General features: G+C 41.2%; 1 protein-coding gene and 1 long non-coding RNA gene across 3 annotated transcripts in view; one reads left to right on the top strand and one right to left on the bottom strand.

The window, feature by feature from the left end:
• Positions 1 to 8,912, top strand: part of PRTG (protogenin) — a 93,301-nt gene extending 84,389 nt beyond the window's left edge. Inside the window, 1 exon segment of the mRNA XM_074601380.1 lies at positions 1,020 to 8,912. Within this exon segment, the coding sequence (XP_074457481.1) occupies positions 1,020 to 1,409 (390 nt within the window). The 3' untranslated portion in view covers positions 1,410 to 8,912.
• The window catches only part of LOC141748789 (uncharacterized), a 38,812-nt gene extending 19,401 nt beyond the window's left edge, over positions 1 to 19,411 (bottom strand). For both annotated transcript variants that reach the window (XR_012589100.1, XR_012589099.1), the window contains exons 1-2: positions 18,773 to 19,411; positions 18,605 to 18,676 (exon numbers count right to left, since the gene is read on the bottom strand). This is a non-coding gene — a long non-coding RNA (uncharacterized LOC141748789). The remainder of the gene's footprint in view (positions 1 to 18,604; positions 18,677 to 18,772) is intronic.
• Positions 19,412 to 19,421: the final 10 nt, after the last annotated feature.

Here is a 19,421-nt window from a genome sequence, read left to right as displayed (position 1 = left end):
AAAGCATAATCAGTGTTCTAAGTTTTAATTGGATAGTTTCGGCTGTGTTAAGGTTGATGGTGTTCTACCTCGTTGTAAAGTCTTACGGAAGTTTCATTTTCTATCCCAAGTTATCAGATATTGTGTTTACAGTTAATGGATTGCTTTCCTGCCTGTGCCCTTTTATCTGTGGGCAAAAGGATTTCTGCGTACTGGGTCTATGCATAGCATCTACAGTACTACCTCTGCAGAGACTTGGTATGAATATAAATTAAATATGTATTTATAAATAAAAATAACATAAAAATATAAAGAATCCCCTCCTACCCCGACAGGTAAAACTTTGTTTTCTGAAGAGAAACCAAAAGACAGGAATTAAATGATTTTACCCAAAGTACTGAAGAAACTGAGAATCTGAGTAGAACTGTCTGGCTTGTGAAATTGTTGCTCTGGACACATTTGCTATTTGGATGAGAAAAATAACACTTTAAAACTGAAGTGTTAAACCAGATCCTGAATGTTATCATGCAAATTCACACCTACAGGGCATCTAACTAATGTTTGTTGAATTGTAACTTGTATTGTGCTCTTGTATGTTTAAGGATAGGAAGTCTTGATATCCGTGTTGTAAATGTGTATTCTAAAATATTTCCAGAAGCAGCTGCATATTTCTGATGCTTCTATAAGCAAAATATTTGCTACCACCCAAGAAGTAATGCTTAAAGAATATGCATGAAGGGATGGGAGAGAGCTTTACCAAGTATGTTTTTAAAATACCATTCAAGTCTCTCCAGTGAAATCGTTCTTGATTAGCCATGCTTAGCTAGAAGGGATTATTTCATCTATTATGGAAGAGAAAAGTATTAGCAAGACTTGAGATTGATTCTTTTTAACCTCCTGTAGGAAAGCCCAGATTGTTCCGAGCCAATGCTGTCAGAGGCACTCTGGCAGAATAGGAGATAGGAAATGCAGCAAAAATTCAAATTACGGCTCAGCTTTTCAGAGGCTGAACGACCTTATTCTTTCTGCTTTTTATGTAGCCTCAGAGAAGATTTGTCCAGGCGGTGTGTCTGTACCAGCCAGGCACCACTGTGCTGATCAGTGAGGATGACTCCCCCAGCTCCCCCGGCCAGCAGTCTAATTGCCAGGTGCCGTTCAGTATTGTCGCCGATACGGAGCATTCGGCCAACAGCGAAGGAAGCCACGAGACTGGTGACTCTGGAAGATTTTCTCACGAGTCCAATGATGAGATACACCTCCCCTCTGTGACGAGCGCCACGCCTCCCACTACCAGTCCTTTTGTAAGCAGTGACTTGGGTACGAACACGATGAGCCCTGCCATAAGTAACTGCACAGAGTCCCCTCTGCCGTTCGCCACTGACCAGACTCCTACCTCACCTCTTCAAATACACCCTGCGGTGCAAAACTGACATCCTTAGAGCCACGCCAGACATTCTTGCAGTGTATGTCTGTTCGAAGGACAATGAACAGGGAGCCAAAGTTTTATTGTGGAAAGCCTGACTAACCTAGCAGGTGATCCCATATTTCTATTGAATGTTGGGGTTTTTTTGTGTTTTGTTTTGTTTGTTTTTTAAAACTCACTCATTTTGAATGTTCAGTGGTCAACAAATGTGAAAGGACAGTGAAGATTTCTGACTAAAGTTAAAAATATGTCACTGGAGCAAAGGGAAGGCTGTTGGCCCTTTTGCTGACTATCTACCTCAGTTTGCCGAGAGGTGAACTCTGAATGACGACTGCTTTACCTCATTTGTGTTCTAGTTGGTCTCAGCTATGGAACTGATGATACTTCCTAGTAGTATTGTTCTATTTTGGTTTTTTTTTTTTTCAGTTGTGCGTAGAATGTGTGTGTGTGTGTGCGCGCGCATGTGTGCGCTCAGTGATCAGGGAGTTGTATAGGTAGGTGAACAAGATTGTTTACCTGAAGCTCTGTCTTTAGAAAGAAGGCAACCTCAGAGTATAAAATGTAATGATTTAATGTGATTGACACAGAGGATGTTAAAAACTGGGAAAACGAGTTGGTGCTTCCACGTATACAGCCACAGGAAATCTTTTGTACCTCTTGATTTCTCATAACCCCAGTAAGCCTAGGACAGTGCCTTTCCCCAGAAACTTGTGCCAGCAATTGCTGGCAGGATGTATGCTATATCTTTAGGGCTCTGGGACGTGTTGGGTTCCCCACAGTGACAAATGTTGCCCCTTTATTGACAGTTAATGCTAAAAAGCATGGCAAAATGAAGAAGTATTCAGTATTTCCAAACGGTTTGGCTCTGCCTGAGAGTCATGGAATAGATAATAACGCCGAGTATTCCAGTATCACAGTACTTCTTAGCAATGGTGCCTTGCATTATATATTATAAAATTTCTGATTTGCCTTATGCCTTTTTAGTATTCATAAAGTTGCTTTGGAGTACAGACAGATGCCTTAAATGCTTCTTAGATGTTTTAGGTAAACTGTATCATGAGTTTACCGTGCATTTTTACCCAGCTTTGAGTGCTGATAAGCACTGCTGGCATCGTAGTACGTCTCAGAGCTGTTGTGAGGCTGCAACCCTGCTCCTTGCCTTCGCCTAGTGTGCTGTTAGCCAGGAATTTTAGCTCAGGGAGTGACTTTATCCACATGCCAATTTAAAACTCTGATTAGGCTACCATCAGAAATAAAAAAGCCAGAGCTTTAGTTGAAGAGTCTGTTGAAAGAGGTGAGTATTGCTACTGCCTTGAACCCATGCAATTCCTGTTTTATACTACCTCCTTTAAAAGTTATTCTAGTGGGTTTTTGGGTTTTTTGTTGTTGTTTTTTCCTGTACTCAGGGAACAGTTTGTTACTTTTGAGCTGCCTCACGGAAACGTGGAGCAAACTGACAGGGTATCATGTTTTGTTTTTTAATAGGAGAGAGGGAGAGAGAGGGAGGAGGTTGGAATCATCCAATGTTATAAACTTGCCTGTATCTATATCCAGTCCTCTTCTCCACTCCTCTTTCCCTGTTTTACTTTAAAAAAAAAAAAAAAAAAAGAAAAGAAAAAAAAGTAGGCATATGTTTTTACTTTTAAAAAAATGTTTAAAATGTAATGTTGTGAGAAAGCAACCATAGGAACTCCTGGCTCTATTTAAGTCTGTCAGAACTCCCGTTGACTTTAGTGGGCCAAGACGTCACCCCACAGGTAGGCCAGGCTGACTGTTGTGTTGTTCCTCGTGTATCAGAAGGTGGTCAGAGGTGGTCAGTAAGCCCTACTGTTCTGTCTTCTCTGTGTTGATGGATCAGCCCCTAGTGACTGTAGTTCTTTACCTTGTAACTGTTTGCTAGTTCTGAACCAGGCACTACACATTCACCTTTCCATACAGTGTGGATTCAAACGCTTTAAAAACAATCTTGTACCAAAGACTTTTCTGTAGAAGAGAAGGAAGCCACATATTGTCAAGAAATAATTGAACTAGTTAAAAGCTATAGGTTTGAAGAGCTGAATACATTTTATTGTATGGAGTTACTAACAAAAAACATTAAGGCTTCTTGATTGTAGTAGTTGATGGCATAGATGAGTCGTATGCTTCTACAATTTTAACTACCTTGTTGTTACAAGAGCCTTTAAAGAAAGTTATAATAATACCAGCAGATACCTCCAAAGACTTCCAAGTGTAATTTTTTTCTCCAGCATGTAGTTGATTAACAATACAGTATTAAAAAAGAATATTTTTGAACAGTTTTTTATCTACTTGCTGAAGAAAAAGAAAACCTTTTCACCAAAGATTTATTTTTGGTCTTGTCAGGCAGAATGTTTAGTGTACAGCAGAGTACTGTTTCTAGTTAGGTAAAGTGTGAATTAATCAAAACTAGATTAAGAATGTGTAACTGTAGCATGAAGTTTCACACTTCATCTTTCAGAGTAGCCTCTTTTGTTAGCTTCATTCAGAAAGCGCTGATATGCAGATGGTAACTGCTTCTCCAAAGACTTGTTTGCTGTAAGTACCGATGATCGGATGTAATTTTATGACCCTCATTACAGGTAAATACTTTAAATCCTAAACTTTTTCTTCCAGAGACCCACTCTGTAGTTTAAACCCATGAGTAATTTGAGAGAAAAAATAAAATCATCATATAAAATTTGTCAATCTAATATAGATGCTCTAACTTCAATAGCCAAAGAGTTGAAAATATTCAGTGTATTAGAGAGCAGTGCATCCACAACTCTAGTCATCAATTAATGTTTTATTACGGTACTTTTTATCAGCAAATAAAGAAAACCAAAGATATTTAAGGTTACCTCAGCATATAGGCAAGCTTAGTTAGACATTAATTATTCTGTCTTTTTCTTTATTTTTATGTTAACCAAATATAATATGTTTCTCCAGAACCCAGTCAACATTCATGTGCTTCCCTTTACTTTGTCACATAGTCACGAATACTACAGAACAAAAAATACATTCTCCTCAAAATTCATGGCCTACGACTAATATATCATACGATTTTGTGAGAGAAAATTTGTCTTATGATTGAAAACTCCACCAATGTAAACAAAGGAATCTCCAGAAAAATTGTGTAGAAATTGATACTTTCTTGATTGAACTCAATAGCAGAATCGATCCTTCATCATTGTAACAGTGTAAAATTGGGCTCAAAGTTTAAATGCTTCATGTCCTTGAGGCCAACACGTATAATTTTAGATATGATATTATAGATACTAATTTTCTTAAAGGTTTATACCTGTGGCTAAGGAAATCATTTTTTCATATGTAAACTTGGTTCATTCCATTTACTAGAAAGAGCTGGCAGAACACAGCAGGCAGAGTGGTTTCGGGTTTTCCAGTATTCTTTTTTCTTGGCTACATCTGTAGAAACTGGGTCCTGGAGAAAAAAAATATCATTTTTTAATTATGAATTTTACTAAGTATGTTCTGGAAGATGAACATAAATGTGGAATTTAGTGTTACACTATGTGAATTGATTTTGTTTAAGTGTATTAAGAACTAAGGAGCCATGGCTGGTGTAATGAGTGTATATGCAACCCTTGTACTTTAAAATGCAAGCAAAAATGTTACAGTTGATGTGACTTGAAAAGCACCAAAACTTAGAGAGGAAATCTTGAAACTGGCTTACCGAGCTAATTGTGTTTCCACATGAGGACCCTGCCCTTCAATTGCAACAGCAATGCCTGTTCTGCAGGACCAAGCCCAAACGTGCAATCTGCCCACAGTTACACTTGTGTACTTTCTTCATATTTAACGTATAAAGAAGCATTCTCATCTTTAAGGAGTTATTTAGGAGAACTGGGAATGTGCATGCTGTGTAGAACAGGGCCTATCAGTTGGTTATTATTTTTTTTAATAGCCCTGCTTTTGTAAGAGAAACTTGAACAATCTACATATCACTTTTAATAATTTCCTATATTAGCTGTGCATTTTCTGTATAACTTCTGAGATTTTAACAGAAAAGAATATTGAGAGATTTCTTTACCTGTTTTTTATTTTTCTTCGTAGTTCATTCCCTCTTTGGTTCTAGTCCCTTGAGCTTGTTTGCCTTATTCGAATCAGGGTCCTCATCGTGTTTCTTTTTAAGTCAATGGGAGAATTAATTTTTATTACAGTTTGCATGGTCTGGACAGACAAAATCAGCTTTCTGTTTGTCTGTCTGCTTTTTAAATCTTCACAGTATTATTTTTAAAGGACAGAACTCTTACATGGTTAAAACTCCCATTGGCAAATGGATTTTTGTAAGATAAGAAGTTACCACGCATCAGAGGTCCACTGTAACTCTCCATGCATCCAGTCTTAGCCTGTCGTAAATACTGAGTATTTCAAGTCAGTTTACCTGTTTTTCATTGCAAACTAAGTCAATTTGCATGACTTACCATTTGCTGCAACCTGAGTGTACACAAGCACCGTTACCATGGGCTGCTCGGTCTCAGTAACGTTACTCTGACCCTGCTTGTAAGCCCTCAGACCAAGGGCTCTTGCTCATTTTATTTGTTACAGAACGAAGTTCACGGAGAGAAAAGTCCATTTCCAAACACGGGGAATGTTGATAGGCTTTGTAGGGCATTCCATGTTTAGCCAAAAATCTCACTCACACCAACTGCAAAAAGAGCTGCATGTGTTTTAACTCTGGTGGTATTTCACAGAAATCAATTTACTGAAGCTATTCTGATAAAATGGAAAGCAGAATGACACCTAGTAGTTGAACGACTCTTACGTGCTTACTAGTTGTTGCAACTGCAGCTCTGCTAATAGTAAGCAATTTCTAAAACAGAGGAATTTGCAGGAAATATTTAGCACCTTTTTGTAATAACGTAAGTTAAAAATATATTATTTATGTAACTGTATATTTTGGAACATGTGTTTCAAAAAATACCGTTCTTCAATACAAGTCCAAACCCATATAGCTTTCTGCTCTTAGAGGCCCGTATGGAAAACACAAATTCAATTTGGCTCAAATATAAGTAAGTTTATTTCTTTGGAATTCTTCTAGATTTACACGGAGACTGGTCCCGATTGGCTCAGGAGGGATGTGAACACATGCTTAAGGTTTTGCCGTGTTGGGCCCTGGGGTTCCATTGTGAACTGTGCTCCCTCTGGAAGTTTTCATGGTTGCATATACCCGCATTGCGTCTGCCTGGTGTGTTTTCAGTAAAGACTGACTGTATATGAATAACTGACTTATACAAATGTTGCTTTTTGATTGTTTGGCTTTTGGGTTTGTGGTTTTTTGTTTTTTTGTTTGTTTTTTTTTTTTTTTTTTTTAAAGTTGTGAATGAATTGCCAGTGTAGGAGCCAGGTATGTATCTCATATTGTGGTGTTCTGGATCCTTTCACTCCATGTGCCATTTTCTTCTAAGGGCAGCAGTGGCCGACTGGCTAATGGAGGATGGAGCTGAATTGTATTAATTTTATATTTGTCTCAGGGGATCAGCTCTGTGAATTCCATTGCATGAGGGAAGCTAATGTTTGCCCTGATTTGAATGTAACTTTTTAATGTCTTTTAAAAACTATTTTGTTTAATAATGTGGATTTGTTTTTCTAGCATTCTAGTAAATGTTACCTAGTGTGTTGGTTCATTTTTCCCCTGCAGGGTTGTTGATATACTACCCCAAGGTCATGCCAAAAAGTAATAGAAGTTTAAATGCCAAATCTTTATGAAACTGCTGTCTAAATACTGATTGATTGCACAGTTGAAATAAAAGTTTTCCTTAGTAAAAGTGCTACTTGATAAATATTTTATTTTCAGTGTCTCTGATGAGTGGCTCAAAACAAGGAAGATACAAATACAGTGCCTCATTTTAGGCTGAGCGGCTAGGGTGTCGCCATAAAAAGAGGTAGAGAGTAAACTGCACATGCCTTATCACTGAAATTCACAGAACCTTCCCAAACATGTATTCATGTATCATTTATGTACCTGGAGTTATTTCCCACCTAAAAACTCTCTCTGTGTCCCACTACTGTCAAACACCTGTGCAAGATCTCTGTTCGGGTTTACTTTCACTGGGCGTGGAAGATGTGCTTCTCAGCACAGTTGTTCTCAGAAGTCTGGAAAGCTGCCGGCAAAGCGGCACAACCAAGTTTTTCCCAGCATTTTTACACCTGCTAACTGCTTGAACCTCGTATTTCAATGTATGACAAGACTATGAAAATGCAGTTGCTGTTGGTCAAAAGGGAACCTGCTATTTTTACAAAGGACTATGATCTAAACGAAAGTCTAGTTAAATTAGTGAGGAAATTCTGTTCTATAGGGATGAAAAGGTTTCTATTGCTAGCAGGTTGATTACTGATTGCCACTTGAAAGCAACTGAAAAACTGGCCAGGCGGTTTGGAGTTAGGTACAGGGTTGAATTTAGTGTAGTGGTGCCCGTGCAAATCTTACACTACTGGAAATTAAATCACAGTAATTACTGCAGTTATTTACAGGGTCTCTAGGGACAATAAAACCAAAACAGGATTGGAATCAGAACTCATGCAACACTTTGGTAGGTTTGACTTCAGTTTTTCATCTATATTGTTCCTTAAAAGACTGGAACTCTTCACTGGCACTGAATATACTTAATGGGAAAGAAAAGGTATTTCACTGATATTTCAAAGCTTTGAAATCACAGCATTGGGAACTGAAGATTTGAAATAAAAGTTCACTACCTTTCTTCTATGTCCAGGAAATGACTGCTTCTGAATACATTAATTTTTACTCTTACTTTGACCCTCTCTAAGAGGCACGTGCCCTTGTCACTTACGGGTGCCCCTGGGAGGCAGAGCCTTTCTGCTCTGGCAGTGTCTCGTGCTGCTGAGTCGGGCTGCCTGGATTCTCCAGCAGAACCGTGATGGCTTGCTTTCCTATTGAATTTTCAGAAGACAAAGGAAATCCAAAAAGCCTCATCATCCTTCTTTATGAATCACAGATGTTCTTACCTGCAGAGTCTGCTTATAGAACAGTTCTGCCTAGTTGGGTAGCTCATATGACACTTATCCCTGGGAGTATTAGTGCACCAGCTGTGGTGACTACTTATAAAACAAACTCTAATCCAAAATTCTTTATTCCTTATATTCAAATATAGGAACACTGAAATATTGTTATTCAGAAGTAATTGAGCAAATTAGACCAATGCTGAAAAAAATAAAGTATTTTAACAATGTAATTGTAAAAAAAAAAAAAAATCTTAAATATAGTAAATAAATTTAAAAAGATAACAAAGAATTTCTAAAAGGTAGGGAGCAGTGAGTCTTGAACTGCCAAGTGATACGAAAGCTTTACCAATGAGTTCCACCAGAGATGCTGTTCTTTCTCTAAGCAAGAACAGGAACCAACGTGATTTCCTGATTACATTACTGCTGGTGAGTACAGGTACAGTTTATAGTCCATAATCCTCATTCTTAATAGCAATAAATAAGTAGTAAAGCCCCATCTTTCAAGCAAATCTTTAAAATAGCCCTGGATTGTGACCTGATGCTGTGCTACCTGCCTGCAGCCTGCCACCCACCTGAACGTCTGAGCTTCAGACAGGTGAGCTCTGTGGGCCACTTACATTGAATGGCCGCAGTAATTAAAATGACAGCATTGCTCTTTCTTTGTTTAGTTTACCAGTGACAACAATCTACTGTCATTGCTTCTCTGTTTTTGGGATAAAAGACCAATACCTTGGAATACTTTGCAGGTTGCTTAGCCCCCAGCAAATGGGAAAGCAGGGAGCAGGGAAGGAAAAGGACCTGCAGTTGTGCACCACACCAGGATTTCGGTACGTGAAACAGCCCTTGCACTACAACAGGTGAGCAGCAGCTCTTTATGGGTTAATTCCTCTCCCTGTCCTCATCCTTTCACTCAGTGGGTAGAACTGGCATCTCTGCTAAGAAGCAGAGTCTGTGCCTGTATTTGGCTGCTAATACTGTGCAGAGCACCATGCCTTAATGAAACTGGCTGCCCTAAGGTCTAAACTAGAAAACCAGCCCAGTTCTCCACTAAATCTGGAGCTCTGGTGACTGCAGATTTGGAATCTCTTTTGCACCTAAAGCCAGATTTTGCATTTTGTTACGTGGCAAAAAAAGACATCTACTTTCCTTTCATTTATTCCTTGTTATTTCTCTGAATATTTACAAGTAAATCCAGTTGGGTTTTCGGGTTGGGGATGCATAAGCATTTGTTATCAGCAGGATTAACCTATGCCATATCTTATTTCTTATGTTGGCACTGTGCAGCCCAGTCTATCTCCCCTTTTTCCTTCATCTGCAATCATGGTCTCCAGATGGGTGCTGGACAGTAAAGCATATCCTCTGTCAGCAAGAGAGAAGCTGTAGGTGCTCATGCTGTTGCTGCGCATATTGCAGTGTCCTACTCTTTCCGTAATTAATGTATTAAGACTTGGCTTCACCTTTTTCTCCCCACACAATGAAGAGGGTGGGATTTGAACCCTCTTATCTGCGCATACCTGCATGCCCCAGGTGAACAAGCTCAGATTTGACAAAGATACCATGTTGTTTCTACCTGAAAGTGGATTGTAAGCTTTATTTAAATCCCATAATTTAAATCCTATTTACACAGGAACGCATCATTAAGATATACAGAAAATACAAATAACTCAGAACCTAGCTGTAGGATCTCCCTTGGCTGGCAACAGAGGTCAGGGCGCTGGCAAACATTTGGGGGCCAGCTGCTCTATGGAGAGATTTCTGCCCTTACTGTCAGGCATGAATCCCCGTTTGGCCTTCAAGAACCAGCTGAGATGGTTTTCCGGCAGTGCTGCAAAGTGGTCCAAGTTCCTCAGGGTTTCTCTGGGGAGATGGTGCAAGCGTCACTGGAAGTTGACCAAAATTTCAGGTGGGTCCAGGGAATGCTAAATACTGCAATCATCTGCAGTTTTGAAGGATGAACATGAATTTCTGTGGGTGACTGAAGATGTGTTTCCTATTATACTGCTCCATGTGAAGTTTTAAATCAGTGCCCAAAACACTGGATTCTGTTTTAGCTGGAAATTGACTGGGGACTCCCCAGAGGTCACGTTAATAGAATGGTTTTGAATTGCCTTTTTAGCTGCATAGGAATAAACTGGGAAAAAAGAAGATTTTCTTTAGTAAAGCAGCAGATTTTTGCCTAGGCTGCCAGGCGACTGCACCACATGAAAGCAGGAAGAGTGTTGCTTGCACTACAGCCTTTAAGAATTTGCATTTCGGTGTGCAGGTCTAGGAAATTAACGCCCCTGCTTTGCTGAAAGCTATCACCAGGGCATGAGTGCCAGAGCTTAATATTTGCTGCCTCCTCACTTTTTGCAGTTTACAGTCATTTTAGCTTAAAACAATGCCACTGACCTACTTGCTCACAGCCTTCCCTATATTAGGTTTTTATATTAGGCAACTGAAGCTGGACGTAAGATAGTTTACGGCACAGACTGTAAAATTAAAAAAAAAAAAAATCCATTAAAAAAATATCATTCTTGTTAGCAGCCATCATGCTTTGGAATAGATCCTGAATATTTAAAAGTCAGTAACAGCTTGCTCAGTCTCTACCAAATAAAACAATCTGGCTTTGCTTTACACAAAACCCACAGTCAAGGCAGAATGAATCCCTTGAGATCAAGATTTCCAACTTCAAAGGATAAGTTAACTCCAAGCCTGAGTTCTAAGTATTTCAATTAAAATTCTTCTGCAATATCAAAAGCAAGACAACCTCCAGTTCACAACAGGAAAGAATTCTGATACTGGCTTTTACAACACTTTACAGAAAAATTACTATATTAAAGAGGAAAGCACACGCTTATTTTTTATTTACTGCACCTCTAGCTGTAGATCGCAGATCTGCACATGGCAAGATGAAATCAGTGAAGAATGTCTGCATATTAGAAGCCACTGTAGCACAGCCTCGGAGCACAGTCAAAACCCAAGAGTCCGCTTCTGCCATTGTAAAGACTCGGAGGTTTACCCCACCTGGACTACCTCCATGATTAGCCTTTGAGCACTGGCTGGAGATGGCAGAAGCGTGCTGGCAGCCAGCAGAGCGTCCTGGCTTGCACCATATCCTATGATTTCGAAGTCTTGGTCTGAGTGATGAGGTTGCCGTTCAGTAGGGTTGACTGGGAACAGCCTTTTAATAGCAGCACTCCACAACTTGATTTTGCGTTCAGCAAGGGTTTAAGGGTTTGTGATGATGTTTCTCTTCTGTAGCTCAGCTGGGCCAAAACTTAGAGCCCAGCCCTGCAGTTGCAGATAACTAAATGACAGGATTCCCGTAGGAACCGATGTATAGCACCCTAAAATGTCTGTCTGTAAATTTCAGATTGTGAATCGTACTCACTAGGCAGAATACATGTCAAGCAATTTAATCCAGTTTGGTGTTTGCGGACAGATAGTGCATATATTTTAAGTAATTAGTTCCACATTCTTTTCTTGAAATCCTGGATTTCATATGAATTTTAGCCTGGGGATTAGGGAAGCTGCTCTCAGATGTTGATGGGTGAGTGCAGCATCTATGTAACTAGGTCAGAGTGTACTTAGGCATATTTAGTTATCTGTTCTTGTGTTCTTCCCTACTTTTGTTGCACAATAAACAAAAGAGGTAAGTAAGTTTGATTTGTTATCTCTTCTTAAAGATGGCAGAATTCTGAGATTTCATAGTGGTGGTTTTTTACTGCATTTTCTAACAATTTGTGGTATGTTTTCTTTCATTTTGATTTTTTTTTGTGCTGCTTTAGCTGCATTTTCCTTTCATCATCTACAAACCCCCAAATTCAGATGCTAGTTGGCTCCTGCTTCCCTGGAGATCTCCTATTACTCAGACATAGTTTCTTGTTCAAAATAGAGGTTTTGTTACCGCATTACAGTAAATATTTTCCTTAAAAATTAAGACTAAGTTATAGTTGCCAAAAAAAGAAAAAGACATAGCACGTACTGTCATGTAGCAGTCCCCTTGATTGTCTATCAACTATATTTCCTTATTACTTGCTAATTGTGGAGATGCTTGGTAATTACTGCAAATACATGAGGTCTTACTGTACGAAGGTCTGTAACACTATAGCGGGTTACCTGTAGCTGGCTGCCAGGTGCCCACCAAGCTGCTCTCTCCCTCACCCCCCTCAACAGAATGGGGAGAAAATAAAATGGAAAAGCTCAAGGGTCAAGATAAAGACAGCGAGATCGCTTACCCATTTCCATCACAGGCAAAACAGACTTGATTTGGGCAAGATTAATTTATTGCTCCTGGTCTGTACTCACAGAGGCTACCCCTGCAAGCCCCCCTGCTACTGACACCAAGCCACCTACACCCAATACAAATGTTAATGATATTGTTATACTAAGATTTTGGTCCCATTTGGTGTTTATTATAAAGCTGGCTTCTGAGCATCCTGCTCTTAATTTCAAAGAAACAAAATTGTAGTTGAAGAACTCAACTACTGATCTGGATGGAGGGAAAGGCAAGTGATATCATTTGACTGAAGTGGCTATAAAATTAATTGTTCCTCTTGACAGACATGTTCTTGATAAAATCTGTGCCCATTCTTGGCTATCCATGTCCTTCCTAGAGAGATCAGATCTACCCCATAAGCCCCAGTACAGGGTCCTCCAAAGACAAACTAGTATAGAAATATCAAAACCAGCTGGCCTCTAAATCTGGAGGTTTGTAGCCATGAGCTGAGCATCCGTATTTTGTCTCACTACTAATGCATGCCAGTTTTCATTGAAGACAGTGAATCACAAATGCATGGATTAAATCTATTCCTTCGTGTGCTGAGGTAGTGATCCTCTTCCTCAGTGCAGAAAGCTGTTATTTACCCATCTGTAACTCGGGTTAGAGCAACGGTGGTATGGCCAGAAGCTGCATATAGTGCTGTCACATAATCCCAGACAGTCAGAGGTACTGAGGGAGGCTCTGTTGTTCTCCCAGTGACTGCCTGATACTCTGAGCTGCGGTTTCCATCTGGGCTTAACCGACTGGACAAGCAGTCCTAGTGGTTGAAATCCAAGGACTTCAGTCAGCAATGTTCAACGGGTCTGATCCATCCCAGGGGCAGCGCCCTGTGAACTGCACTCTTCAAAATCATCAAAAGCAGACCATAAACCAAAACAAATGCATTTTTTGTATGTGGAAGTTTCTATAATATATAGATCTTCTCAAATGACTATGACTTGCAAAATTTTGTAAAGAAGTTGTGGGTGGTGTGTAAAAGAAAAGAGGCAGCGTACCCAGGGAGGGATGGCTCAGGAAGCTCCGTGCCTGTTGGGGCTGGTGCTGTGGCACGGGGCCGCAATGGGAGCACACCTGCACTACCCTGCGAAGCCTGGAGAGCTTTTTCTGCAAGAGGCTCCACTACCTCTTGTTAGCATCACCGCTCCTTCAGTTTTATGGCAAAGGTTTCACTTTGGTAATTCTGCAATCCAAACTCCAGAAGAGTCTTTGCCTAAATTTAATTACTTCCTTACAAATACACTGATGCATAGCACAGCCCGGAACATGGCTTCCTCGGGTTTCTACAGCAACAAACTTTATCATTTTGACTCTCAGCAAAGTCATTGACACAGTCTGGATCCAAGAGCAGATTCATAACCAATTATTGCAAAGATCAGCGTGGCCTTTGCAGAAAACTAGAAAAGACCCTTGAGAGAACTGAGTAAGTGCAGGAATTAAATGCTTGCCTCTCTTTTCATCAAATCATGATAAACAGGAAAATGTAAAGGATTAAAGATGATAATCCAGAAGCGCAAGAAATTGCATTTCTTTCTTTTCCCCACAGAGTGTCCCCATTTCACTATTCATTGCTCAACAGGCGACCACTTCTTTGAGTAGGTAGTAGTCCATTTTGCAGAGGAGCCCACAAAGGTTTGTTAAACGTGTATTTGCCCCTTTTAAAAATTTATTATATTGATAATGTTAATGTGTCGAACTGAAAGTTCCTTTCTACATATCATAGAGGTAAAGGGGAAAGTATTCTTAGGTTCCTTGGTAACTTGAAGATCAAATGTGAGGGGTGTTTAATGCATATATATGTATTTATATATATACACACACATATACAGACACACTGGATTTCTTGTCAAAAGTTTTATACTTTGGCATATAAATAAATACAATAATGAAACTTCCTAGATTAAAGTTCCCAGATAAAACATGAAGACAGACATTGATTAAATGTTTAGGTTCTATACTTACTACTTTTTACATACTGGCTATAAAATTTTATAGTTAAAAAACATCGGTAATTCGTAGGTTTTAACTTTATAACCTTTATAGGTTTTAACTTCATAAGCTTTTAACTTTATATGTGTTGGCAAGAGTATCTGAGTGCATCGAAGATTGTTTCCTGAAATACTTGAGCATGGCTATATTTTAACTGTAAGTTGAAAAGGTAAGTGTGCACTCAAAAAAAGAACCCAATTAGTCTTGCTAAGTTTCAGAACTGTCCAAGAGCTTACTTTGAACTTTAAAATTTTTATTCCACTATGGATATTGCACTAGAGTGTCCTTTGCACACATTTCTGAGACATTTTTTGATTGGTCCACTAATAACTTGTCTTGCAAAAATCAGCCAATTACTTGCTATGCGATTGCACAAAAGTATGATCATTCTCAGGATTTTTACTTGACTTCCAAGATGTATCAAGGAAGAAAACTAACACAATGCACTACAGAAAAAATCTGACATTCTTTCATGGACTAACCCTTAAAGCAATCTGTTCTGCGCTTGTTCCCTATGAACAGTTTTGTATTAATTTCAGAATAAAGTTGAAACATGAACAGACAATTGATTTAGATTTTGGTTTGTACTTTATATTATGCGGATGAATGGTTAATGCGGAAGTTTAGACAGTCTTAATTTTTGTTGATTAAAAGCAGAAATGAAACAGACATGGGCTTGTGAGACCTGGTTTACATCACCATAACAGATGTAGCATTCACCAGTAGGCGAGCAATTTGCACTAAAATAGCTTCTATGACTTGTGTTCAAACTGTTTCAGTTACACACCCTGAGACTGGCAGAGAGATGCTCTACATCTGATAGACCCAGAAGGGACCTGGTTAACACATTTTTCCAGAGCAATACCAACTGTGTAACCAGCTAGACTAAAAAGGCATAAAAAGCACATCTCTCTGTAACTTATAAACACGCACATGTTCAGTTTTACTATCCTGAAAAAGGGAGATGTGGAGGAGGAGAACAAATGAGTCTGGAAGAAGAGGTGTTAACTCCTGCGTAACAGCAAAAACAGATTTTTATAGTTGTCTCAGGGCTGACAAGAAACTCCCTCCAGCCTTGATAAATAGTCCTACTGATCACAATAGTATTGTGAAACATGTACAAGTTTGTATAACTAGCACTTTAATTTGTATAACATGAAAAAGGGGCTTTTAGAAAAATTAATTATTGATTTTATTTGTTTCCCTCATAGCAGGTGGGGGAATCAAATTTACTGATGCTGGAAGACTGTTACGAGCTAAGGCTATCACAATCCAAATTTCCTTAGCCGTGTCCCTTTTCTCCAGCTGAACACTTTCTGTCCAGGTGGCAGAGAGACTACTGGCTGCTTGGCTTCTGTGTCCACACGCCAGAAACTCTGTGCAGGTGCTGACGGATCTTGCCGTGCGTGTGCCGTACCTTGACACTGCCCAGGCAGCCTGCTGGACTCCCAGCTTCACGTCCATTGCGCAGGGGTCCATTTCTGTCTCACTGTGTGTGAAATCTTCTGTGATGAGTGGATAAACTACAGTCACTGCAGGTTAGAGCTGACTGTACTTTATTTTAGAAAATCTATGGCTTACATGAGAGGAAAACTTCTGTATTTTCCCCTTTTTCCCTTCTAATGTCGTGCTTTCTTTTTTCTTTCCTAATTTTATCCATCTGGGATGAAATCTTGGCCCCCATAAAAACAAATAGAACAAATCATTCACTTTTTCCTTTTTTGAATTCCTTAACTGTCAGTAAATTTCTCCAAGGTGTTCACATTTTTTCCATTAGCACATTTGCATACATTCATATGTAGCCAAAATGGACTCTACGCTACTCTGCTCCTGAGATATGCGGTGGATAATGGGTTTTACTGCATCTTTTCACATCTACATGTTAACGCTCTGTTGTGGATCCACATCTCATTGATACTTCTCTCCTGATAACGTAATGCAGTGTTGCATGTTCAGATACTACGACAACAATTAGTAAAAGAACTTCCTTTATATACTAGTAGTTTGTACAGAAAGGCTCTTTTAGGAGCCTTCTTTTTAACTTGAATTCAGAAGGAAACGAACCTAGAAGTTACCAAAAGCAGCTCTTGTATACTGAGTAAACATTTTTGGGCCTGATGATTGAAGTTACTATTATGTCACCAAAGCCACCCTTTTCAACAGTCAGGGTGAGTTATAAATTATTTAACTTAAATAGTATTTGTTCACAACTGAGTACTCTGGCAGGGAGCAAGGGCTTCCTGTCTGGTTGGTTATTGTTAAAAAGAAAATTATTTCAGAATCACAGAATCATTACAGTTTGAAGGGACCTTGGGAAGTCTTGACTTTTCCTGCACAAAGCAAAGTTAATGCTGAACTTGGGCCAGGATACTCTGGGCTACTTTCAAGACCTTCTTGGGTCTTGAAAACCTCCCAGGATGGAGATTCTACAATTTCTTTAGTTTCTTGTCTCAATACTTGCTTAGCTTCAAATCAAGTCCACCACCCACCACGCCCAACTCCCACAGCCAGCTGGAACCCCGTTTCAAATTATGACCACTGAGTCTCATTTTCCTGTTACGTACTTTAGTAAAGAGCCTGCCTCTCTCGTCTTGGTAGCCTCCACTTAGGTGTTGAACGGTTGCTACTATGTGCCCCTAAACTTTCTTATGAATGCCAACTTTTGAGAGGAAGAAATATTGGAATAATTTTAAGGACAACCAGTGAGCAGCCAGGCTATCAGGTGGTGAATGGTGTGTGATAACAAGAACTTCCATAGACTTTTTGGGAATATTTGAGATGCTGGTGTAGGCACCTGAGCAAGTGAATGAATTCTCTTCAGACATCATGTCAGCCCTTTCCAATGTAAGTTTAAAAGTGTAAAGTCCGTCCAACAGGATTCTCACAGACTACTCACAAAAGACCTGAGAGTAAGTTCAAGCTGAATTTGGATGAAGAGCAAAACATAGTTTTTTTGTAACTGGAGCACTGGGTTAAATCTGAATTCCCTGCTCACACTTCTGATGCAGACAATCTTGCCCTAGGAACCTTTATAGACTTAGTGACATCAATCTGTGCATCCATAATTACAGTCTACATGCTATTACAAGGCAGCCTTGCACAAAAGCTCGTGCAGTCCTGGGAGAATCATCTAGGCCTACAGCAAGCTCCATCACAGAAAATGCAAATCTCTTCACAGATAAGACACATCTTCCTCCAAATATAGACTAGCTCACACCCACCTTGCTAATAACAAGCTCACTTCTCTTCACCAAGATTACACAAAATTAACCACCAGATCCCACGAGAACACTGGCAATTCGCTGTAAATGCATTCTGGGATTGCTGCAAAGTAAGAGGCTGTGGACAAATAAAAACTATGTCTAGGGAAGGCCAGAAATCAACATAAAAAATCTGAATGACTTTCTCGTTTTATTTAGTTAGCCATGCAAAATGTAAAAGCAAAACCATAGTGATACCGATACCTTAAGCTTTACATAAACACCACTTTTTTTCCCCGCCTCAGAAAAAGTGTTCCAAATACTAGTAAAGTACCAACTATCCATCTAACAAGAAGGTATGTAAAGAAATAGTGCTGCTAGGTATTGTGACGTAAAGGGTGTGAGCAAAACCCGGACTTTACAGCTGGACATCTTTGTTCCAGTTAAGGGAGGATAAATCCTTATTCAAAAGATAGTTATGTAGAATACAGTTAACAGATTTGATCAAGGATGAAGACTCTGTAGGTAACACCTCTGAAATGCAGCCACTTTAGAGGATGGGAAACTGTGGCAGAATGTATGTTTCCACAAAATGGCAGTGACAGAGCAGTGATCTACCTATCAACTTGTGTTTTTCAAGCGTTCGGAAGGGTTCACCCACACCATAAGGGCCACCAGTTGGGCCCAGCAGGTTCTGTCTCCTCAGGCTGGGGAGCAATACCAGTGTGGCAGGAGCCCTCCTCGGAGAGGGTCCTCCACCTGGCATGGACCTACCTGGAGGGAGCCGCTGGAGCCCGGGGCTTCAGCTCAATGCCCGCCTGGACGGGGAGGAACTGGGGCTGCGGCCTGGAGGGGAGAAGAACGCGTTAGCGGAGAGGTGAACAGCAAAGCCATTAAAAACCCGGGGTGCGCAGCCCAGACCGAAACCCGAGAAGCCATTACCCGTGGGCGACCGTGGCTGAGAAGTGGCCAGAAGGAGCCCGGCGTGGTGGCCCCGTCCCTCGCCCGTCCCTGTCTCTTCCAGTCAGGGCGGGCAGCGACCGCTCGCGCCCCGGCCCCCGCCCTCGCGCGCACTAACGGTCCCCGCGGCCGCGCGCCGGCCCCTCAGCAGCCGAGCCCGCCCCGGGGCCGGCGCCTCGCCCAGAGCGTCCCGCCGGCCGCTGGCCCGCGGCGGAGCCCGCCCCAGCCCCGCCGCGTCTTTGTTCCCCCGGGGAAAGGCCGCGCTTATGGCGGGAGCGCGGGGAGCCCCGCCGCCGCCGGAGCTGCGGGGCCAGCGGCCGGCCAGCAACGGCGGCTGTGGCCCGGCGCGGTGAGCGGCGCCAGTGGCCGGGGAGGGCGCTGTGCGGGGCGGCGGGGCCTGGCAGCCCCGGTGGTGGGCGCCGAGCGAGGCGGGCTCCCGCAGCCCGCGGGGACCCTGCCCGGCGCGGCTCGGCGCTCCACGCACCCCCCGGGCAGTGGCCCTCCGCTCGCCGGGGCCCGCCTCGCCCGGCCCCTGCCGCGGGCCGCCGCGGAGCCTTCCCGCGCCCAAACTTTGCAAAGTCTGGCAGCTCCGCTGCTGGGGCGGCGGCGGCGGCTACGGCTGCGGCGGGCG

This window comes from Larus michahellis, chromosome 9, assembly GCF_964199755.1.
Source record: "Larus michahellis chromosome 9, bLarMic1.1, whole genome shotgun sequence".
In the NCBI taxonomy this organism is placed as follows: Eukaryota; Metazoa; Chordata; class Aves; order Charadriiformes; family Laridae; genus Larus; species Larus michahellis.
The sequence above is the reverse complement of the archived record's forward strand: the minus strand, read 5'-3'. Positions and strand labels throughout refer to the sequence as shown.